We start from the raw sequence: 24147 nt of genomic DNA, 5'->3' as shown, positions 1-24147 counted from the left end.
GCGGGGGGCGGGGCCGGGCCGGGCGGGGCGGGGGCCGCTTGGGGGCCCCGGGCCGGGGCCGGGGCCGGGGCGGGGCGGGGCGGGCGGAGCCTAGAGCGGTGCCCGCGGCGGTGGCTGTCCCTGGCCGGGGCCGAGGTAGGTCGCTAGGCGGGCAGGGGCGCCTCCCGGCCGGGCCGCGCGGGGCCGCCAGCGCCTCACTGAGGGCGGGTGGGAGCCGCCGGCCGCACAGTGCCAGGGCCGGGCGGGGCCATGGAGACGCCCCGCAGCCCCGGCCCGGCCGCGCTGTCGGAGGGGCTGGCGGGGCCCGGGGGACACTCCGTGGAGCCCCCGCGTCCGTCTCGCTGCCCCGGCGGAAGCGGCGGCGGCGCCTCCAGGCCTCGGTCTCGGCCGGGGGAGGCTGCGGCCGGCGGTGCCTGGCGCCGCCGCCCGGTCCCGCGGGCGCCTGGAGACCGACGCGCCCGGGGCAGTGGCATGGCTGCCCCCCTCCCCCCCTTCCGGGGCGGCCTCCAGGGACTCCTGTATGTCTCGAGAGACCCGCCGCTGTCACCGCGTCTCTGCTGCCTGGGCTGGGAGGGCCCCACAGGCACCAGCCGCCGGGGCTGGACGGGGACCCCGGTGCCCGCACCTGCTTCCAGGAGCTGTTGTCACTGCCGCTGTCCTCGGCTAAGCCCAGCCCCAGCAGGGGCAGCTGTGGGGCTCCCAGCTCGGCCCAGCCAGGAGAGCTGCGGCAGGAGGGGGCCGCTGTCGCCTGCTTTGGCCTGAAAGTTGGCCCTGGAGGCTCCTGAGGGATCTGCTCGCATTGGGGTGGCGTTAGTGGGGTGGGAGGCACCCCTGCGGCTTGGTCGCTGCTGCTGCTGCTGCTGCTGCTGCCCACCCCCCCATCCGCCCTGGAAATGCTGCACCCGCCCCTGGGCAAAGTGTGAGGTTTATAAATCACCAGTGAGGCAGAATCTGCCGTCGCCCTTGGGAAACCATTCCTGTTCCGCAGTTGCCTTCCCTGTAGCAAGCATGGGGCCTTGTTTCTCACCTGAATTGGTTGGGCATCACTTTTCAGCCTCTGGATCTTGACCTGTGTTTCATTTCTAGACTGACGAGCCCATTGTGGGAGCCTGGCTTCTTGTGTAGAGGCTTCACAGATAGAGTTGCCCTGGAGCTTCCTCTGTCCCTTTGATAACCTTAACTAGACTGATTTCCTTGGTTCTTTAGCTGGAAGGCGTCTCTCCAGCCTTTTAGTTGTTCTTACGGTGCTTCTCCAATTTTACCAACCTCCTCCTTGAACTGTGGACACCAGAGCTGGATGCCATGTTTCAGTGGTGGCCTCACCAAGTGCCAAATACAGGGGAAATAAAACCTCTTTACCCCCTGTGAGATTCCTACGTGTATACATCCAAAATTTACATTAAGCGTTTTGACCACTGTCATTCTTGGGGCTCGTGTTCAGTTGATTGTTCATCATGACCTCCTTGTCTTTTTTCAGAGATGCTCTTTCCCTGGAGAGAGATTGCTGTGCTGAAACATGGCCTATGATTTTGTTCCTAGGTGTATTGCCTCTACCTTTGCCCATGTAAAAACACGTATTGTTTGCTGGCGTACAGCTTGCCGAGCGAACCCGATCTCTATGCCTGTGACCTGTCCTATCGATCATTACCTCTTCCAGTCCTTGCTTCATCTGCAAATTCTTGTCAGCCATGAGTTTGTTTTCTTCCAGATCACTGAATTAAAATGTTAAATAGGATAGGACTAAGAACCGATCTTTGCAGGATCCCACTTGAAACACACATTGTTGATTATTCCTATTTACAGTTTTATTTTTGAGACCTGTTACTTGGCCAGTGTTTAATTTATTTGATATGTGCCATATGAATGTGTTTTAGTTTCTTAATTAAATGTCACATAGCACTAAGTCAAATGCCATACAGATGTCTGTGTTACAGCTTCAATATTACTTCACCAAACAGGTTTAATCTAAAAAAAAGTTATCAAATTAGTTTGATGGGATCTTTTCCATGAACCAACATTGTTTGGCATTAATTATATTTCCCTCCTTTAGTGCTTCATTAATCAAACTTCATATCAACTATCCCACTGTTTTGCTCAGGATCAGTGCCCATGATGACCCTATAACTACCTGGGTTGCCTCCTTTACCCTTAGCTGTCTTCCAGTTCTCTGGAACTTCCTCAGGAGTCTAAGATGTGTTGAAAATCAGTGTTAATGGTCCAGGAGCTGCTGGGTGCTGGAAAGTATGGGAAACCTGGCTACTTAACTAGGTGGCTGAATGGCATCTGAACTCTTCAAAATTTGACCTGATCCTTCTTTGAAATATAACATATTGCAGTTAGCAAATACAAAACCTTTTTAGCAGGATAAATTACACAGAACCCCATTACTTCAGCTCCAAGTAAGATCTGAGAGGAAGCTAGGACATTTTCAGCTTTTATCTTTGTGAATTATTTATTGTATCGGTCTTTAAAAGTTAATAGGTTATAAGTCTGACACAAAATCCCATCCTCCTCTTAACTGACTTTATGCACTTGTATTGCTCTCTTCATAAATTCACTGAGGTCAGGCCTTAAACTTTTGAGGCCTGATACGTACCTTGACTGAATACCTATAGCTGTTGCTGGTACCAGAGGAAACAGGTTGGGTGGGAGGGGGAACACGGGACGGGCTCTTGGCCTCAAAAAAATCAGGTTCCTAAACAGTTAACTGTCTTCAGAAAATGTACAGATTATGTAATGGAATGAATAATGATCAAATGATCCAGTAATATGCAAAGTTCAGGCTGGATCATGATTCTCTCTACAATTTGGAACAATATAGGAGCTAACTGATACCAGGTAGAAAATAAACAATGGTGCCAATATGATGATAAGTAATGTTACGTCTCCTTTTAGCTTTTGTTACCTCCAGGCTATTTTATTGGTTTCTTAATTAGCAAAACTAATTTTTATTGTTTTTTCCCTTCTAACTTATTTTTACGCTTTTGGGTGCAAAGCTCTTTTTCAAGACATGTCCATATTTCTCTCGTGTTTCCTTTAATTTTTAGAGAGCCATTTCTCCAAGACCAAAGCTGGCATAACTGGGCATCTATATGGCAGTCTCAGATGAGAGGGCAAGGTCAGAGTGGGTTATGAAAGAACTCACTAGTAGAGTTCAGGACAGGATTGGGAAACTTGGCTAGGATGGGAAGTAGAACCTTGGACAGCTGCTGCTCGTCCTGCAGTACTTGCTGTGCTTAAATAAGATAGCTTATATTATTTGTCTGATACCCTTCACCATCTTCACCAAGATGCATACTATATATATAACATTTCTGATTTTCCTGTGCTGTGATCTGGTTAGATCCTGCTCAAAGGGACTGAGCCAGGGTAATACTTAAGTGGGAGCCATCCAAGGAAAACCTAGCTGCTGTAGGTTGGTATTGGCAATTCAGAAGGTGGAACTTTTCCCTCTGAGTCAGTGCTGAATTGGTACTGTGTTGTTGGGAACCCCTGTGATAGAAGGGCTTGTCTTTTGAACGGGATATGAAAGCAAGTTCTTGAGCACTTCTGGTCACAAGGGGGCCCATGGAGCTTTTCAAAAAGTAGGGTAGTATACTGGCCAAACTCCAGCTCTGGTAATTACATTCTGCCAATTTGTATTGTGCCATTGTGCTACATTTCGCCGTTGGACAAAGCGATCCCTACACATTTTGTTTTTTTACCAGTTGGATCCCAAGACGTTTTACAAGCTTCATCACAGTGAATGGTGCTATAGAAATATCACCTTTTCCTTTGCAGATCATTCCTAGCAGCCACATGTTTTTAATGAATTCACTGTTGCATTCTTCCTGGGTGCCAACTCTCTGATTGCTGGGTCTGTCATTTGAATATTTCTGGCGTATAGGATACAATGGAAGTGTATTTTCCCTTTATGTGACATTGAAATCATTTACAGTATTTTTTTTCCCTCCCTGACCTCTCCTACTCTTTATCTTGTACCTTGATTTTATTACTCGTATGCCACACTTGCTTTGTAACTCCACAAGTTTTCTGGAGAAGATTATTGTATTTCACTGGACTAGGAACATTGTTTCAGGTCCCTATTTGGAAGACCTTATATTAACTAGTGTTTAAACAACCTCTACTTTAAATGTAGACAAAGACTACCTTTTGTCTTCATCCTGGGTCATTTTGATCATGTGTTCTGTGTTTTCTAAAGTATCTAGATCAATTCTAAAAGATTTTTTGCCTTTAATTTTATAACCATTTAGCATTCAACCAATCCTCAATGCACAGATAGTATATATTTACTCACATAATAGCTGTTCTTTCCCCCAATATTTTGCCGCCAAAACTAGGGTAAAGTCATTAGAACAAGCCTGAGGAGGTATTGGTACTAAATGAAAGTTGTAATTCTGTGCTCAAATATCCATCTGTCCATCCTCATCTTGCACGATCTGACCCGTGGAGCGGAACTAATATACCACGTGATGTCAGTTTCTCACTTAATTCTTCAACAAATACTATCTTTTCAGAGAAATGCCTTTTGAATCTGTTTCTTTAGAAATGTGGGTGCAGCCACCACAGAAGGGTATGCTCTTTTTCAGATGGGGGGAAAAAACTGACCGTGACACAAATGCAGTTCTCACATGAGTAAATAGAGTAAACTGTCACTCACAACCTAACAGGAAAAGTCACTTAAGGATTTAGAATTCCTTTGCCCTTACTGAGATCAAAGACCTGTAATTAGAGGCTGAGAGCTGACATATACAAAGCAGTAAAAGCAATTGATAAGAAGCTTGCATGTGAATGGAAAATTATTACAGCCTTTAAAAGAGATTAGCTGAGGGAACAAAACGGAGCGCCACAAGGATCAAATATGACAAAATCAAACTTGTAGAGTCTTATCTCAGCAACGGACTTTATTTTGGGGATAACTTGATTCTAAGTTAATTTCATCTGTTGATTTTTTTCCCCACGTTGCTTTTAGGAGCTAGAGCAGTGATTCTCAACCAGGGCACTGGGGCTGCCTTTAGATCTTTTCAAGGTTGTTGCAGGCTGTCACACGATGTTAGCATTGCTAGGTGTGCAGATATAATTCACAAGATTAACCTGGAGATTTCAAAGAAGAATCCATAGTGTTAAAAACATTTCTGATCTGCTATGGTCTTTTTGAGTTCTTTACAACTGAATTGCTCTATTTATTTCCGTAGTTGAAAAATGAGTAAAAACAGCTGGCATTTTTCAAGGGGTGCCTTGAGTCTTAAGAGGTTAAGAACCACTGAGCTAGAGCATAATTGGCCCCTGAAGTCTTGTTTTAAGGCACTTTTATAAATAACCTTCTTTTTTTAACAGATTGTATCTTAATGAGAACTATTAATGGAATAAGCAAAGCAGTTCCTGAGGAATTTTACTGGTGTTTGTATTATACCCCTTGTCCTAATGGATCCCCAAGTGCCTTACAAATAGCATATAGCATGTCTACCCCAAAGTGCTAGCTTCTTGCAGTGGCATAGTGGGAGATATTGCAGCACATAGCAACTCATTTCTAAGCCAGACGCCCCATGGCAGTGCTGCTGAGCCCAGGGAGCTTTCAGGCCTAACATTTGCTCCATGAATTTATTCAGAGTTGAGGTTGAGGAGACCATGCATGTGCCCTGCGTGTTGATGCATGTCTAGCAGCAGCATCATAACACAAGTGAGGGAATGGCAGAAGGAGGGGATGCCGGTGCTCCGCCCATCCGTCTGTGGGTGCGACGGGTAGGCGTTTACTGCGATGAACGCCGAAAAACATGGCTTGTGGCTGTGGCAGAGGCAAGTGTCTTTCAAGCTTCCCAGTGACCGTACCTTTGTTGTGGTAGATGCCATTACTGGATTACTAATAACTGCCTGCTTTTGTTTTGTGTACTTTCCCCTAGGAAGAGGGTACGCTGAGGGCCCGGATCCGAAGAGTTCAGGTTCCCCTGGGTGAGGCGCTGCGGCCCAGCCAGCTCCCCCCATCCCAGCTGCCTCATATGTGGCAGCTGTCCCTGAGTGAGCAGTACAGGGATAGTAACTCTCGCGTTTGGGAGATAGAGCACCATCTAATGGTAAGGATGGTGGCAAAACTGAAAGCTTAGTCATTCAAGTTTGGGAAGTGATATGAGGTTCTTAAGGGAAGGTGCTAGGACAAGGGAAAGTGTTCTTATAAACATTTCATTGCACTTTATTACTCTTGGCTACAGTGGTTTATATGCATTGAACTTTTCCTGGTTGTTTCCAGATTGGGGGAGTTGAAGAGCTGCTGCTTAGACTTATGCCTGGTGATTAATCTGGTAAGTGTCTGAGATTTCCATTCTTTCTTACTCTTCCCCCCTGTGTGTGCTAGTTCTTTAATATTGATTTTTGTCTTTCAGGAGTGGTTACTCTAGGAAGATGCCCTTGTATGTTTTATACAATATATGGTTCTCCCACCACTGAACTGCAGCCACCTCTGAGGTGGAAGCTGTTTAACAACAGACAGCAACAGCACACAAGATCTTAGAACAGGCAGTGAAGAAGAAGATTGTGGAACTACAGGGGGAGCTTTAGGTAGGCAGAATGCAATTCCCTCAGCTGGAGTTTGGCCAGGATGTTGGGGATAATGCTCCAGTTGCTTTGAACCGTGCAATAGGCTAATTTATGACGATGAGTGGTAAGAAGTGTGGCTTGATATCATACTTGGGAAGCAGCACCTCTAGCAGCACACCATCCCCTAGTCCTGTGCAGGCCTGTTGACTAAGCTCTGGCTCAGAGGGAAAATTGAGGCCCCCAGTGCTACTTTCCACAGCATCCGTGTTTTCCATAGATGTGGTCTCTCAAGCTAATAAATCTCACCCAGCTCTGCTTCTCTTTTTGATCTCTAGGAAGATTAGGACTCAAGGGGTCTTGTTGCAGAAAGGTTACATTGGGTGTCTAAAATCCTGCCTGAAAGGGGTTTGAGGAGCGGTTTGGGGTTTTTTTTTTTGGGGGGGGGGGGGGAATTGGTAAATAGCTTTCATCTCCAAGATTCTTTCTAAAAATTGTGCTGTTCTTACAGGACCTACACAAACTGCTTTTATTTTTTAAATTCCTTCTCCAGATCTAGTGGTAGGACAAATACTAGGTGTGCAGACCATCTTGGAAATGCTAGTACTTAAAGAACTGTATTAGTATAATAGGGTCTAAAAGCAGTGAACTATTTTTAAAAAAACACAGCCACATTTATTAGATTTGTGGGGTCCAACTTTTTTGGCAGGTGTGCTACAAGGTAAGCCCTGCACCCTCCCTGAGTGCCACTCTGATCTCCTTTCCCCACCTGCTCTGCTTTCTGCTTCCTGCCCTGTACACTCTGCCTGATCTGTTGCTTGGCTTTCTGCTTTGTGCCCGATCTGACCCTGTGTTCCCTCCCCAGTCTGCTGTGTGCCACACACACTGGTGGCTCATGCCATTTATAGCATCTGTGTCACTGGTTAGCCACTCCTGCATTAGAATCTGCCTTCAGAATCTGATTGGGCAGGTATTCAGTATTTTCAAAATGTGTGGAAACCTTCCTCCATCCCTTCCCCAAAAAGAAAAACAAAAAACCCCTACTCCTAGTTCTGATCAAGAAAAAGAAAAAGATATTCATGTCTTACAAGATTAAAGCTTCAAGATCTTGTTGTCCCCTTTTCATTCCTTGGCTAATGTTACGCATTCACAATGATACTCCAGTACTGAAAGCATGTTTAAAATATTATTACACCCTGGGCATCTGAGGGACAGGAGTGCTGTGAAGAGACTGTGCTGAGATTGTGAAGGTGAAGGATTCTTTGTATATCTCTGCAGTAGCTGCGAGGCTGCAAAAGACTGGCTCTGAACTGAGGCCCATCCAGCTGTCTACAGTGGCAATGGCATACAGGCAGGGAAAAGAAGCTCCAGAGAGTCCTAGACTCAGACAGTAACATGCTCACTCTATAGAGAAAGCTTTAGCCCCCTACTCTTTCTACAGTAACATTTTCCTATCATTTTAGTTCTCTGGAAATGCCCCAGAAGGATCCTTGCCAGAAACAAGCCTGTGAAATACAGAAATGCTTGCAAGGTACCATGTGTAATTTTGTCCTTTTGATGTCATTTTCCCCCCTTTTTTAAAAATGTAACCCCATTTTTTTTTCTTACCAAGATGGTGAAATCAAAAAACAGTACCATGACCTAGCTGAAAATGAAATGTAGTTAAGATATTGACTTTGAATACCTTTTTTTACATTTGATTTTATGTATGGAGATGCCACAAATTGAAAAGAGTGTTTATAACAATAGAGGTTCTCCACATGTGAAGGTAACTATATAAAGTGGAGAAAGCGAGAACACATGATGTGGTAGTATGAGCTTGTCTTAGCATGAGTTTGGGATGGATGTATTACTTTCACAAAGCACAAAAAAAGGCCATTGACTTGCTAAAAGACCTTGAAGAGGTCAAATAAATTATTCTTCCTGTGCCTGGATGGCTTGGTGACAAGAAAAGACCTTAATCTCTGGCCATTCATATTATCCTTATGAAGAATGTCCTGAACTATTGAAAATAACAAGTATATTGAGGTCTGTCCCCACTGTGATTAAGTTTGCTTTACTATGTGCTTCAGGAATGTCAGAACTACTAAAAAAAAAATCTGGCCCAGCCTGGTAGTGGTTACCTTGTAGCTACAGTTGGAAGGTAGATTAAGGATGTCTGTACTGAATGAAAAACTTGGTTCTGTCAACTATGAGGCTGCTCTTGTAGGTGAGTCTTAGGGTGGAGATTCAAGTACAGGGATGGCTTTGCAATTCCTGCTACTTTACACTAACAACTGCAAAACTAATGTTCCAAGACTCTTAAGGTTAGGTTGAGGCTATGCTGGAGATAATACTGACCTCTAGTGGTTATTCCAAAAACACTGGCAATAAAAAAATCTCATTCTCATTGATAGATGGTGTAGGCAAAAGCAGAGAATCAAAACCAGTAAGACTCCAGTCAGTGCTTGGTTTGTGGTAGGTGTTTGTCAGACTGTCCCTCATGTTGTGAAAGTTGGGAAGAGTAGCAGTGACTGAGGCAACAAAACCATTCAAGTACCCTTAACCTCCACTTAATTAGATTTTCAAACCCACGTGTGTTCCAGGTACTTTGTGTGTACATAACTGTTTCACAGTTTCCCTCTTGGCTTTGTTGAGGGGCTACGTGGCCATGTCCAGAAGTCTCTTGGTGTTAACTGTTGCTGTAAAGTACTGTTTGACTCCCTAGCTGCCATGAATGAGTATAATCTTTACAGCACTGCTTGAGGCATTCCAAACTGCCAATCCTTGGCTTGGTGTACAAATCTGGTCAAATGGGGGATTTGACACATTCTTCATGCTAGGTGAAAATGGGTTAAGAGGCAAGTCCAAAATCTATGGTTGCTTTTATTACGTAGAAATAGCTGTAGAGCATGCAGTAAAAGCAGCAGTAAAATGTGTCATTGGTAGAGCATCTTGGAAATCCAGATGAGGGCATGGGGAAATTTAACTTTCTTCCTAATGGACAGTTGCAGAGGACCACAGGCTGACATCCTTCCCTTATAGGGAGGTTGTTTACAGGCAGGTGATACTGAGCTGTAGGTATTTTGAGCTCATTGGGACTCACTGGTCTTCTTGCTTTCCCAAAGCCTGAGAGAGCCATAGATGTGAACAAAAACAAACTGGGCAAGACACCTTCTAGAGAAGCTGGAAGGGATGCTCTCTCATAAAAGGATGCATCAGAGAACTGGTCTCATTTTGTCAGTTCGCCCTGTGACAAGAGTGGTGAGGAGATGACTGGCCTCATCAGCTATGAGGGCTACCTTGGCAGCATTCAGTAGTTTCAGGTGGTACAAAATGCAGAAGCATCTCCATGCCTTTCTACCTCCTCACTGGTTACTTCTGTTCTTATATTTTGCTTATAAACTCAGTCCAGGAATTCATACCACAGAGGTCATACATGAGTAGCTTGCTTTTGTACCAGAAAGATTTTGAGGACTTATTTTGGACTCTCCAAAGTTGACCTTGTCTCTCCCACACGAGGTCACTGTTTGTTTCATTTTAGGTTTTAAAAACCTTTCACCACTGGCTACCTCAGATCTTTGAAGGCAGATGAAAGGAACCGTGAGGGGTCACTGAGCCTCCTGGCCTGGTATGCCTCCTGCAAGTAGGGAAGTTGTTAGTAGTAGCACCAGTGTCCCACTGACAGCAAGATCTGCTTAGCTATGCAGGGAATTGCAACACTGTTTTCACTAACTGATTTGGACAGCCAGCCTTGTAAAGTACCATGGGATGTTACAGCATCAAACAGCTGTGCTGCCAAAGGATGTAAAGAGAAAGGGTGGGTGGCATTGGAGAAACTTCTGAGGTTGTGATTGCTCAGCACTGGGGCATTATGGCTTCCATGAAAGCCACAGCTGGCAATGTTTTTTGTAGTCTGAGATCTGGCAAACTGGAAAGGAAGCAGAGGTCCGCATGCCTGCATATAGGCACTGCGTATGATCCAAGAGCTGTATCTGTGCTTGAACAAAGAAGGTAGGTAACCACCAGGCACCTTGGATCTTATTGATGGTGCTCTGAGAAAAGCTTTCATGTGGAGTGCCGTTGGGAGCACAGGGCCTCACGCTTTGCTGTCGATGAGCAGGACTTCTTGCTGGAGAGTGCCGAGACTGGGTCCCTTTTAGAGTTTTCATAGAGGCTTTTTGAACTAATGTGACTGAAACAAACCAAGCATCTCTTCACTTGTGTCATAGTCTCTGTCCGATGTTTATGCTCACAGCATTTACAGGTGATGCTGCAAAGGAATGGAGAAAAGACTCATGGGTCAAAATGTCCAAGTGCAAGGCCAGCAAAAGGGAGCAGGGAGGAGGGGCAGGCTTATGCTAATAAGTGTGAAGTTCTCCGGCTACTTATATAAGTGATAGATGCAACACTAAGGGACAGCATGTGCAATCATCTGTATTTCCCTTCTCTGAAGCAAGCTATTTTCACCTTATTTTCTTACATATGGCCAAGCAGTATTGACTGTGGCAAAGCAGGTGTGGGAACCATGTGGGGAAACAGCCGCAAGATAACGTAACTCAGAAGCAGCAATCCACAGGGAGAAAGAACTTAATGACTGGGTGAGATGGCCCCCATATGGGTGGTTTGTGGCCTAGGGTAGGATCAGCATCTCCCTTCTCTTATTTTTCAGCCAACAACTATATGGCGTCTAAATGCGAGGCTGTGCTCCACGAGATGCGAAGGTGCTGCGCCCGGTACCCCAAAGGCAGATCCATCTGCTGTTCAGGGTTTGAGAAAGAGGAAGCAGAGGGGGAGAAATTGAAAGTGGCTTCAGATGAAATTCACACAGCACAGCAGTGAAAAACTGCAGCTCCATCTCTGGCAGGTTATGGTGCGTGGGCCTGCAGGTGACAAATACAAATAAACCTTCCAAGCTAAATGATGTTTGTTGAGGCTGGAGTGGAAGCTACTTCAAGGAATACAGCTGATAATGCTTTCTCCTGATTTATAAAGAAATAAGAGCCAGTCACAGAATAAAACATGCTGTGCAGAAACAAGTAAAAATGCAATATGCCATAGCTTATTTAAAAGGTTCTCCACCTTCTGGACCAATGTATCAACTGTGTTATTTTAGACAGCATTGTATGTGTGTGAAAACTGATTATTTTTTATGCTTAATATACTGTATTCCATCATCAAAGAGAGAATGAAATCTAAACCTCAGCCAGGGTTTTGCCATCGGATGTACACAAAATAACTTCAAAAGCATTGGTCAAATGCATTGCATAAAACAAGTCCATCTCAAGTCCATCTTCAAGCAGAAAAAAAAAAGGCTGGATGGTAGTGTCTAGAGGACAATTACTTTTTTTTAGGTGATTTAAGGTCAAGTGTGGGAATCAGATCTGGGTTTTCTTCCTAAGGTCTGACATAATCCCCTGCATGTGCCCATAAGTCACTTCACCTATGTGCCTCAATGCCCGCATTATTAAATGGGATGTTAATTACTTTTTGGATCACATTGCACAACTTTGTTTGCATGACAGTAAGGATGTTGCAGAAACATGTTATTTCAGGGATTGTTACGAGACTAGGGATTTTTTTAAAAAGCAATAGTCACTTTATAGAAAACAGGAGAGTTGGTAGAAAATGGATTGTAGATAGTTGAGTGTAAAACACATTATAACTGAACAAACACCTCTTAAGCAGCGCAATATGCAATGAATTGCAGAGGACTGCAGAACCCCTCTTCCACAAATTCCATCATGCAGTCCAGTAAAGGATTTGGGTAGAACTGGGGTGCCTAAATCCAAAAATTAGAATGCTACATCAAATCAGGAGCCCTTCTGTTTGACAATAAAGTTCCTGGGCACTAGAGTTCTGCTTCTGTGCATGCCCAGAAATGTCTAAATCTGAGCCACTCAATGTCCATCTCCTACCCATGCTTGTTCAGAAGCTGGGGACTAAGCACTTCTCTATCTGAGCCTCTATAGGGTTTTGATCCAATAGTTGTTAGCACAGCTAATACTGACAGGTTTGGGATCCCTATAATGTGCAGTTTGGGGCACTTACTTTTAAGATATGGCAGAAAGACACAGCTGTGCCCACTTTTTATACATCCTCATGTTGAAGGTTGGTGGGCAGGAGGTGGGACAGTTAGGTTTATCCTAAGGGGTTCAAGCCCACATTTCCCACTTCCCAGGGGAGTGTCATTAACTACAAGGTTCTTGGATTGTCCTGGGTGAGGGTATTGGTATTCTCCACTCCTCCTGTTGGAGCTGGGCCACCGTGCAGCAAAGAATTCAAGGCTAACTATAAGTATTGTTGCTGCTCTGAGGCACCTGCTGCTCCACTTTTGCTGTACAGAAAGCCTAAGCATTTAACTCAGGGTTTTGGATTCCCCTATTGGGGCCTAGCACCTAAAAGCGAGGGTGTAGCAGCATCCTGCTTGCAGGCACCTAAGTGCTGTGATCCAGTATGACTTGAATATGAAATCTAAGTTATATATGACCTATTTATTGCTCTTTCTACTTGTGGACATAACACGGGTGTATCAAAGCGTGAAAGAGGCAGATCTTTTTGTATTCACTACAAAAAATGCCACAATACAAAATAAATTCCTGGAGCAAGCCAAGCCCTTGTTTTAAGCATTCTTTGTTGTTTAAAGTACAACAGTAGCTTATTGATGGCAGCAGGTTGGGTCACCTTCACAATTCAGAATTGAACACCAGTTGTTAATGGAAGCTCTTTGGTGATGTTATAGCCAGAGCTTGTGATCAGAATCAACTCTCAACTGCTCGCATTAGAAATCCAGTTCAAGTTTTTTGTTTTTGGTCAAGAACAGGAGAAATGATGTAATCAAGTAGCATTGAACCTGCTCACTGCAAACTCATATCTGTTCTGTTTCCCAGTAGAAGGACAGAAGTGGTGAACGCAGTTGTCTGAAATACTTTTACAGGTAGGACTGCTTTCATTATGCCCGCTACAAAGTCTTCAGGACAAGTCACTTTCTCTTGTGCCCACTTCTGTTTGTTCTCCAGAGCACTGTACAACAGCTCTTTAGTGGGGAGGCTCTGAGAGCGCAAGCTTACAGAGAGGTCTCTGATTTCTTACCTTGGAGGCAAACATGTCTTGGGGAATGACAGAACCCTTGGCACTATCTCGGCATGTAATCAACTGTCTGCCTGAATGAGGATCAACACTAAGGTAGATAGGAGACCAGATTTGTTAAGGCAATGAACCTTTAATGTCCAGATTTACCCAGTCAGAGAGAAGTTTGAATTCAAAGGACTCCCTTAGGTGGTTGTATGAAACTCTCAGACTGCCAGCTGACATTTGTTAGGAGCTTGGGGATGAAGCAGAAGGTATTTGGAAGTACTCCCTCTACCAGTTAATAAGAGTTAAATCCCCCACACAACTGCCTAGTGACTGCAACCTGCAACAAAGCAGTGTTCTGTGCAAGGCCAATTTAACTCTTGTTACATTTAGCACACAGCTGAGGACTCCATGTTCAGCCCTCAATAGATATTCACTCCTACTTACGTATGTCTCTCTCTCACCCTCTACAGACCCTCCAAGACACTGCTGTTCCTTAGGTTACACTCCCTTAGGTTACTAGTGCAGGGCATGGAAAAGATTTTTGTTCCCAAGAAGTGAACAGACCCCACACTAATAATTAGAGCAAAACAGTTTAATAAAATATCACTTCAACAAGCATTTACAGATGATATACAAAATTTTTTTTAAAGACATACATTCTTAAACTATAACTCACTGGAATGGGTGCTAAGTTAGTTGAAACAAAACAGGGAGTTGGATTTCATTTTGGCACCCACAACATGATCCAAAAAAATTCCATGGTAGATTTGTACATTTGAAAATAAAGAGAGACAAGCCTTCCACTCCTGGCACACAGTGTAGTGACATGTAACCTGGAAATTCCAGTTTGGAAGTTTTACACTCTCACGGTTATAGTTAATCTTCTTGTGTCAAACTCCGATGTCCCTGGTCTTGCTCCAAGTCACTTGTTCAGATCAAAAGTCAATATGGTTTCCTCCCTTTGATTGCTTCTGAGATCCCCTCCACCAGTTTTGAGAAGTTAAAATTTTAGCTCCCTCTACTAGCTGCTTTGTTTCATGGCAGCAATACATAATACTGCAGTCAAACAGCAGCTATTTTTAAGGGGCTCCAAGACGGAACAGATTCCCAATATATTCCTTATTAGATTCATTAGCCTTTTGCCTAGAATAACATCTGAAAGGCTGGTATTCCTATAGGCAGGAAGTTGCTACTAGAAATAGCTCTAAGGCCTAATAAGAATGTGCTCGTTTCTTAGACTGGCACAATACATCAGCAGCACTTATTTCCTATATTTAGCAATCTTTCATACCTGAGGAGGAACATGACAGCAGCTGGAGAAGGGGACAGTGAAACAAGAGACTTCTCAGGTTTTATAACCACATGAACAAAGTTCACTGCCAAGCTTCCAATTGATAAGTTGGCTAGGCACTAGGCCAGAAGTTTTGATTAATTTACAGCCATCATCCTAAAACTGGGCCTCCCAAAGTGTGCGTGCACGCATGTGCATGTGTGTCTATTCAGCATTGTCTTTGGAGAAAGCTTTGAAGAGAGAAGTCTCTTAGAAAGAAATTTTGTTAGCCAGCACAGCAGGCAGAAGTACAGGTATTTTCTTGTAGCAACAGGAGCTCCCTGGATTGCATATTTTATAAATTCATCAGCATGAAGCCCTTTTCCCAACATAGCAGCTATTTATCCTGCTCTCTAACATACAAAGATTTACTGTGAACTTATATCACTATGTTGTGTGATGGCTATAGCTTTTGACTGTACATTATCTGCCACGTGGTATGAGCCTAGTGTTTCCTACCCTGCTACTGATACGTAGCAGGAATTTCTCCTCTATTCTCTGACTAAAGGAATGTTTCTCCTGATCTCCACTATTGGATCAGGAAGGCAAGGAAGGTTAATCAGATGGAACTGAGTTGCTGAACTTATTATGATGGAGAAATTGAGAGAGAAACAATTTAAATATATCAGGTGCTTTCATAAAAAAAAAATACTGTAGTCATCAAGCTACCATAGCTCTAAGAGAGCACTCAGGGCCCCCAGCATTTTTCCTTTGGGTAAATACCCTGTTTCCAGCTAGGTCAAGAGCTAGCTAAACAGAGTTATTGCAGCAGAACAAATAAAGTGCATCTTTGTGCCACACACTACATTCAGAAGTGTCTGACCACACACACAGTTCACTTCCTGGGATTTTAATGGCAAGTGGGAACAGGTTTTGAATAAGTAACCCACCCTCAGCCAGAACAGCTAATTACTGTCATCTGAACCACAGAGCCAACAAGCCCCTTGCCTTCCAGGCTATTGATTCAAAAGGGACTGGGGCAGGGAGACAAAGGCCCAGTGCTAGCAAATGCTGACTGGATCTCCAAGTTATTTTTAACACTTTTTTTTCTTTTTCTCTTGTAGGTTAGAGATCAATTCAGGCCTTGGCAACACTAGGCCTACCTTCCCCAGCCAAGCTGACCCTGCCTCCAACCCGCATTACAACCCAGGGTATGCTGGAGTTGTTCTGCAGGTGCAGGAATTAAACAAACGGAGGGAGACTACTTTCACCCAGACACTTGTTTCTGGAACAGTAAAAGAATCAAGCAGAACCCAGGAAGGAGGAGAAGCTATAAAAGGCTTAAAGTAAAGCAGAGTTATTTTTGCAACAATTTAGAGATGGTGACTTGGTTTTCCACAACCCAGTATCTAGTTTAGAAAGGAACAAGCATCCTTCCCCCCCTCCCCACTTCTCCAGAGAGGGAGGCAAACTGGGCTGTTTTAGAATAGCTGCTCCAAGCAGTAGCTCTCATAATCTATGCCAGTTCCAGTCTCAGTTTAAAAAGCCTACGTATGAATCTCTCACCATATAAACCAAGAATTTTTTAAAGCACAGATTCTTATGATTTATTAGATCATATGTCAAATACTACTTAGTAAATATACATGCTACAGGGAGCTGATCACCATGTTTTAAGGTGGCTGTCACTCAAGTGCAGCTGGCTGGTAGGCAAACTGAAAAGTTCATACTTTCACAAGCTCCATCTATCCAGTTCTTAGTAGGTAGAACGCTCAAAGGAAGATAAATGGTTTTCTGTATTTAGAGCAATTTTAGTCAGTCTGAGACACCAACACTGCTGCATACACTGAAAAACTGGAATCCTGGAAGACTACAATATATCCCAGATAGCTCGTATTCCTTGTGCCCTGCACACCTACAGGTAGTTGTAATTCCACAATGCCCCCAAATAGAGGCTGCAGTCCCCTAAAAGTCAGTCTGACCAATGTGCATGTTACAGTAACTGCCACAACACAAGTGTGCCAGGGAAGATGGAGCTGGTCTTGGCAGTCACATACAAACAGTTCAGGCATTCTGTATGGTGTCAAGTTCACAAGCTGAGCCAGCCATAAAGTAGACAGTGAAGAAAAAGAAAGCATTATAAGTGGTAGGAAGCTCAATGACTTTCAAAACCCACAATAAAGGATCAGGAAGAGTCAGTCATATGTACACTCAGAATTTCCATCTGCAGTGCCAATGCTGCATTTCCAGTATAAATACCAGTAGAGATGATGCCAAGGAGCCATCTGTGAGTAGTTTAATGGCAAGGGCCTAAAAAGGGGCAAAGACAGAAGAACCAGTCTGCTAGAGTACTTCTAAACAAACCGGCAGGTATACTTACTCAACCACCATCTGCCACTGACTCAGCTGTTTTCCAAACAAACAGTGGTGCCCACTTCAGAGCATGGTCTGACTTACCCTTTTGTAATTCTATTTCCATCCACGAATAGCCAAGCATATGATGATTTCAGGCAACGTTTCCTTTGTCCCCTTACAGCTGGAAGCAAGGGCTTTTCAGTTACTAGAGAACAGAGGATACAGAACTGCTAGTAGTGCTGGGAGACAGAAGTTTAAAGCTGTCAGTCCTTGCACCTGCTTTCAGATTCCCATTGTCATCTATGTATGGCACTGCACCTGACCTAGAAATCTGTGGTGGGATTTGCCAGGTAAGGAAAAGAATCAAACTGACAAGCTAATGCTGAGGTTCATGAGCTTTTTACCTGCAAGTTCAGATGCACCAATGGAGCTCTACATCAAGAGAGCTCAGACACAAGGGGGGAAAAAAAGGGAGGAAAATGTGTGGCAATGTTACAGAAAGCAGGGGCTGAAACCCAGGGAGATGAAGTAAGACCTGAGGAAGCCAAGTCAGTTGGCAAAACCCACTCTTTTCCTAGTTGGAAGTGGAGAGGAGTGCAGGAGAGGCTGGGCATGAAGGGACACTGAGGCAGTTATATGCAGTTTCTAGGAAGCCATTCCAAGCAGGAATCCACCAGCAAACCCTCCAGTCAGGATAACATTCTTCTTCAGAAACGTGATAACCTGGGCAGGGAAGAAAGGGAGAACAGACAGCATGCTAGAGCCAGTCACCTGCATGTGATAAGTACCATTCCCTTCCACCAGTTGTTCCACTACATGCCAGCTCATCAGACTGCATGTACCTTTACTTAGTCCAACTAATGGCCAAAATTAATAGCTAGTGACCCAGTTTATTGCTGGGCTCACTTTTCAAGGGAGGTGAAGCAATGACCTCTCTCAAAAGAAGTCCTTCCTACTCTGTTTATTATTCATGCACAGGTGAGATTCCAACATAGTCCAGGCATACTGACCAGCAGAGCTGAGTTGGACCAGAGATGTTAGCTGCTTCAAATGTTTACAGCCTTATCAAAATTAAATAGTCAAGGATCTAAGATTATGAGGTACATAGACAAAAAGCTTCCACAGGGTCTCTATGCACAAATTAGGTCAGAGGGTAGAGGGAGGCTAGCATGTTAGATGTGCTTTTATTCTGTAATATCTGCACAGCTATCTTTATCACTCTAGGAAGACCCTTCCCTGCAGTCTATGCATTCCAGGAGTTCCACCTGTAACCTAGGGGTTTGGTGTCAGGTAGTATATGTCATAACCCTGTTTGGAAGCCATCTTGGCCATTTCACAGACTCTAGCAGCTTTGCTCATCACCCAGGGTTACTACTGTGCAACTACTCTTAACACCTCATCTACACATCTATCCCAAGAACACCAAAAGTTATTACTAATATCCCTCTCCTTGTGCTGGATGGAGGGCATGTACACAAATTCACAAACTAAGAAAAAGGGAAGAAAAAATGTTCTCACCTCATCAGCTCTGCTTTTAGTTTCTGGGATCAGTGGGGTGCCACTGCTGTGAAATTTCAGTTGCTGCTTGGCTTTGTTCACATCCCGCTCAACTAGCTTCCAGTCCACTTTGATGTAGCCCTTGTGATTTGCAATCTACATTTGTGAGGGATGGCAAGAAACTTAAGTGACCCAGAACTTCTTGACCTCCTCTCCCTTTCCCAAACAAAGCAGCTCCTTCAACAACCCTAGGAGGAGCCATCCTGCCACTCTTAGATATATAAGCTCTTCTACAACACTAGGCAATAGAGACAGAACACAGATAAGCTAAAAGAACAAGAAACTGAACAGGAATCGAACACTAACATTACATAAAATTCCACCCACTTTTTTATACAGCTTGCTGAAAGATCCTGCTAGAGTTCTCTAATGGAAATTGTTAAGCAGAGCACGCTGTTAAAGACAAGCTCTTTCAACCTCTCTCTTCTGCAATATAAAGCTGGAGCCAATTGTATTCCCTCACCCTCACTATTATTATATCTGTTAAATTTGGAGGCTCTACAAGTTTCATGTTCCATCTCTCCTGCTGCTGTGGAAGGCTATGGTTTATTAATAGGTTGTTCCTGTGGAAGTATTTTGATCTGCCATGGTAGTCTAGCAGTGAAATACTATCTGATCTAAACAGGGTATTTGGGGAGACATCTACATTTTGGGATAAAGACTCGTGGATTGAGGGGAACTAAGCAACATGATCCAAGTACTATTATTAAACGAATGAATAATTGTTGGATGGGATCTAGTCACTCGCAGGCTAGTATAATGTAGGTTTGCTAAGCTAGCAAAACAGTACAGGACACTTCCTTCTCCTTTAGGAGAATAGGATTTTTAAAATCCAAGAGTGGCATAGGCCAAGAAAATACAAAGGATTAATTTTGCTGCTCTGCAATTTTCCTCTCTTCTCCTCAAATAAATTAATAGAGGGTTCTCTCTGTCCTGACCAGACTCCAAAGGATTCCAACCTCAAAAGGACTTTATTACAGCCCAATTAAGCCCGGCTACAGGATTATGTCTCTGATCAACTTTTGCTAGAAGTCACTGTTAAGGAAAACATGGCTTTCATCTAACCCTCAGTGCAGAGCACACTGTTCCTGCTGCAGTCACTCTAGAAGAGAGGTCTGCTCTGGCATCTGAATGAAGGCATTGCTCATGGTGGGACAATTATTTGTGCAAAACCATAGGTTAGCATGGATGTAAAGAGTCATCAGCTTTACAGGACTATGGATCTGACTCAGCTGCAGCTATTCAGAGGGGAGAAGACTTACCCACTATGATTCATCACATTTTATATAAGATTCTTATATAAACTCATTACCATAGTAACCAAGTACCTCCCAATCTCCAGTGTATTTTTCTCAACACCCTTGTGCTATAATAATCTGTTTCAATGGGAGTTAGGTGCCTAATTACTTTTGAGTATGTTGGCTTGCTTATAACTTCCCCCTGCAAAGCAGAGAATTAATGCTATATCTCCTGAGTCCAGGCTAGTTCCCTAACTATTCTCTCCCTTAGAGAGAGAACAGTTTTCACAACATCCTGATCACTCATGCCCACCTGAAGTAGGAAAAAGCCACCTCCCACTGCTGTCGCTGCCAGCTTTCCAACTTTCTGGAAGATAAAGCCAGTACACCTACAAATCAAAAAAGGTCATGTCAGGAAAATAAACTTACATACCCCCAAACACATAATTAATTTAATTGTCCAAAGATGCTCCACCCTTAGGCAGTAAGTAGTTGGACTTTGCATACAGTTCCTCTCCTATTAGAAGCTCTTTACCTAAAAGGAGGAAAGTCAATTTAGTACTGAAGAAAAAGAAGAAATGTGGGCTTTTACACAAAACAGTCAGTTCTGAGGGACTCATGATGTTTTATTCTTTTATTTCCCATGGAAACAAGACCTGCTTCTTTCCCAGAGACCTGAGGAAGGGTACTGTGATACCTGAAAGCTTTTCTAGGTCTATCCCAGCCACACAGCTGGTTCAATAAGAAAGGTCCAAAAATCCTTGTTTCCTGTATCTTTTAAAAATATATTTTTATGCTTCAAAAATGTGTGTGAATAATTGCATGACGTTCTCTGGACTGTAAAATGGAGGAGGGCAGATTAGGAGACCATAATTGTTCCTCCAGACCTTAAAAAAATCTATGGAAAAACTAACATGATTGAAAACAACATGCCTAAAGATGTGGAGTCAAATCTAATTTTCCTCCACTTTCGAAAGGCTAAGCCTTTACCACCCAGCATACATACCTGTACTCCATGGGATATCCAACCAATGTGCAAATATAACGCAATGAGGATTAGCACTCAATTTCCATCCATACCAATGCAAACATATTACACAGATACTCTGCTGCTACTGGGACCAAAACTGACCTACATCATCAGCTTACCATCCAGTGACTCCTCCAATCACCAGTTGTGTTGCTACATTATACTTTTCAGCACTTGACCCAGAATGTGGTGCAAAGAGCTTGCGCCACCAAGACTGATTCTTGGTGTATTCTGTCAGGTCCAATACCTTGTAGGAGTCTTCATTCTTTCCTGTGAATATGAAAATAAATGTCAGCCTAAGGGCATGTAGTTTGGCAATGTGACACCACTGGGCAACTAGACCAAGTTTATTTGCTACTTAAATGTACTTCCACTAGCTATTCTTAGAAAGCTGCACACAGACATGGGGATCTTTTTGAGCATGGTCAATGGTAATGCCCTGGAGAGATGTACATAGTAATTGTTTGAGCCTCCTTATAAAGAACAGCTGGGTAAGGCTCACCTCAGCTTAAAAAGATGTTAAAAAAATTTTCAAAACTCCCATAGAATATTTCATACTTCTACCAAGGGAAAAAACCCTATTCCCTCCCATCTAACCTAGAAGTCACTGACCCCCAAAAGGTCAGCCTCTATTTCCCCTTCTTAATTCTTCCCAGATTGCAGTTTAGTGGACTATTGTAATGTCCACCTGCAACATGTGACGAAAGCTTAAACTACCATGGCTTTTACTGGCTTCTGTCATGGTAATAACATTTTAGGTTTCTGAAAGAGGTTTTGCTGCATTCGGAAAACGTCCAAAGTAAAAGGCAACCTCCCAAAAATAAAAGCCCCCAAAATACTAAAAGTGCCTATTCTACAGTTCCTATTTTTGATTTCCTGGCCCTGCTCTAGTAAATATATTCTTACATGGATTTCTCTCTCTCTAGGACATGCATTTGACATGATAATCCAGTGTTTCTGTATTACATCCAAAGATTTAACTTGCAGATAAGTATTTTCTAGGATGCATCCTGAAAGTTAAAAAATATTGGTCCCACAAGTCAAGAGACAGGGACTAAAAGTGGACAAGGTTTTTTTTTTTTGGCATGAATATGCATGTTTTATCCTGGAACAAAGATTTTATTTTATAGCAAGAAGGTATTTATAATGAAAATATCATCAACTTAACAGTTAACTGAAAATCCTGGAGACTATACAACTATAATACAACATGCTGAATCAGACACATTCTCTGATTGACACAGTGTTTGCTAACCCTACAGGAGAGAGATGACAGGCTGTACACAGGCAACAGCAGCTGGGAAGAGATCCCATCAGCTCTCACATCTTAGGACATGCAGTGGAAGTGGGTGTTTGGCGAGTTTGGGTCCTAGGTACACTATTTTAGTACATCTCATGGATCTTTCTACAGAGCACTATAAAAAGGCCAACTCCCATTCCCCTTCCTCCCAATGAAGAGATGTTAAGAATGATAAAACAGGAAAAGAGAACATACAGATTTCAATTCTGACTCTGGATCAATTTAGGCAGCGTGTAAGGTTGTACAGACTATAGAAGAGTCATTCTCAAATCCAGGTCTGTTAATTTACTTAATACCAGAACTTGTTGCCTATTGCTTATGTTGTAACAAGCATTAGTTAAATGCAGTCCTGCCATTTAAATGCAGAGCATCAACTGCACCAGAAACAGCAATGGGGAAACAGCTTTCAAAGGGCTATTTGGAGGCCTCAAAAAAGAAAGGACTTGGTTTGAGGGCTGCTAATAGCCCAGCACTGACAGCCATCATTAAACTGGGATAAGTGCGTACTCAGGCTGCATACACAGCCTCTCTCTCAGCCCAGAAGCTAGGGGTTTAAACAGAGCCTGTGGTGAGACTCAGAGGTTTTGAATGGGAGCACACCACACATTTCAGGCACATCTACATATTACATTTAAGATGTGATGATCCAGTTACTTGGGTCTTAAGTTGTAACCCAGCTACAAGTTCAGTCAGTTAAAGACAAGAAAAAACCTGGAATACAACGAATTTATTTATTTTTTAAATACCATCACTTGCTGGCTCCTTCTTATCCCACGAACTGGACGCAGGGGCGGGTGCTGCGCTACCCTGGCGGCCGACACCTGCGTGCCCGGCACCTTCCTACCCAGGCAGGCGCTCAGCGCGCCGGGCCGGGCCGGGCCAGGCCGGGCCGGGCCGGGCGGCTCCGCGCCCCGGCAGTTACTTTGTGCCCTTGCTGCGAGCGGCCCGGAGCCTCCGCCGGGAGGGTAGGAGACGCCTCCCGCCCTGCGCGGCCCAGACGGACACGCGGGGCAGAGGCCGAGCAGCGCGACCGCGGACCCGCACGGGCCCCCGGGAGCAAACCCTGCCCCGCCGGACTCCTGCGCGGGGCCTGTCCAGCAGCTGCGGGGCGCCAGGCGGGGTCGGGCCGGTCCCGTCACAGATACTCACCTCCGCCCGCCGCCATGGCCCGGCCTCGCTCCGCTCCGCTCCGCTCCCCGCCACCCGACTAGCAGTGCGCAGGCGCGGCCCCCCACGTGACACCGTCCCCCTCCTCTTCGGCCCCAGACTCTTCCTCGCGCCGGCCCCTGCACGTGAGGCCTGTGACACACTACGTCACACAGACCCTCCCCCGGCACGTGACTTTGAGTCAGCCCCGCCCATTATGCTCAGCACGTGACCATGAGGCCTGGTCCCCACTTGCGCGTGACGCGGCGGGGGCGGGGACAGGGCTTGGCAGGAAGGGGTCTGCGGCCGCCCGGTCTTCTGCTGCCGGGGGCGTCACGCTGGGCCTAGGACAGCCGAGGAGGAAGCTCCGGGGATGGGCCCAGGGCCAGACGGCCTCGCCCCTGCTGCAGGTCGGACTCCCGCACTGGGCTGGCGCAGGCCTGCACATGGCACTTCGTCTGGGCTGGCAGGAGGGACGCCCCAGTTGGCTGCCCTGAGACTCGCCGCCTGCTGCTGCCAGAGGCTTTGCTGTGGCTGCCCGCTCCAACACCAGCAGGCACCAGCGTGTGCGTTTAAAATAGGGGCGGGCAGTTATTTTGTCTGGAGGCCGCTTAATGAGTTTTGGCGAGCTGTTCAGGCCGCAGCGGTAGCTCCGCCCCTTGGCTGG

General features: G+C 44.7%; 2 protein-coding genes across 2 annotated transcripts; one reads left to right on the top strand and one right to left on the bottom strand.

The window, feature by feature from the left end:
- The first annotated feature begins 191 nt into the window (after positions 1–191).
- On the top strand, positions 192–11265 carry MTCP1 (mature T cell proliferation 1). The gene is made up of 5 exons (XM_019481907.2): positions 192–5796; positions 5901–6071; positions 6245–6296; positions 6378–6552; positions 11180–11265. The coding sequence occupies exons 1-3, from the start codon at positions 5689–5691 to the stop codon at positions 6290–6292; spliced, it is 327 nt and encodes a 108-aa protein (XP_019337452.1). The 5' UTR covers positions 192–5688; the 3' UTR covers positions 6293–6296; positions 6378–6552; positions 11180–11265.
- Positions 11266–14161: 2896 nt separating this feature from the next.
- FUNDC2 (FUN14 domain containing 2) lies at positions 14162–23578 on the bottom strand. Its single transcript, XM_006261438.4, has 5 exons — positions 23484–23578; positions 21154–21304; positions 20318–20393; positions 18728–18862; positions 14162–17932 (listed from the first exon to the last, which is right to left on the bottom strand). The coding sequence occupies exons 1-5, from the start codon at positions 23497–23499 to the stop codon at positions 17855–17857; spliced, it is 456 nt and encodes a 151-aa protein (XP_006261500.1). The 5' UTR covers positions 23500–23578; the 3' UTR covers positions 14162–17854.
- Between the last annotated feature and the right edge of the window lie 569 nt (positions 23579–24147).

This window comes from Alligator mississippiensis, chromosome 8, assembly GCF_030867095.1.
Source record: "Alligator mississippiensis isolate rAllMis1 chromosome 8, rAllMis1, whole genome shotgun sequence".
Taxonomy (NCBI): Eukaryota; Metazoa; Chordata; order Crocodylia; family Alligatoridae; genus Alligator; species Alligator mississippiensis.
The sequence above is the reverse complement of the archived record's forward strand: the minus strand, read 5'-3'. Positions and strand labels throughout refer to the sequence as shown.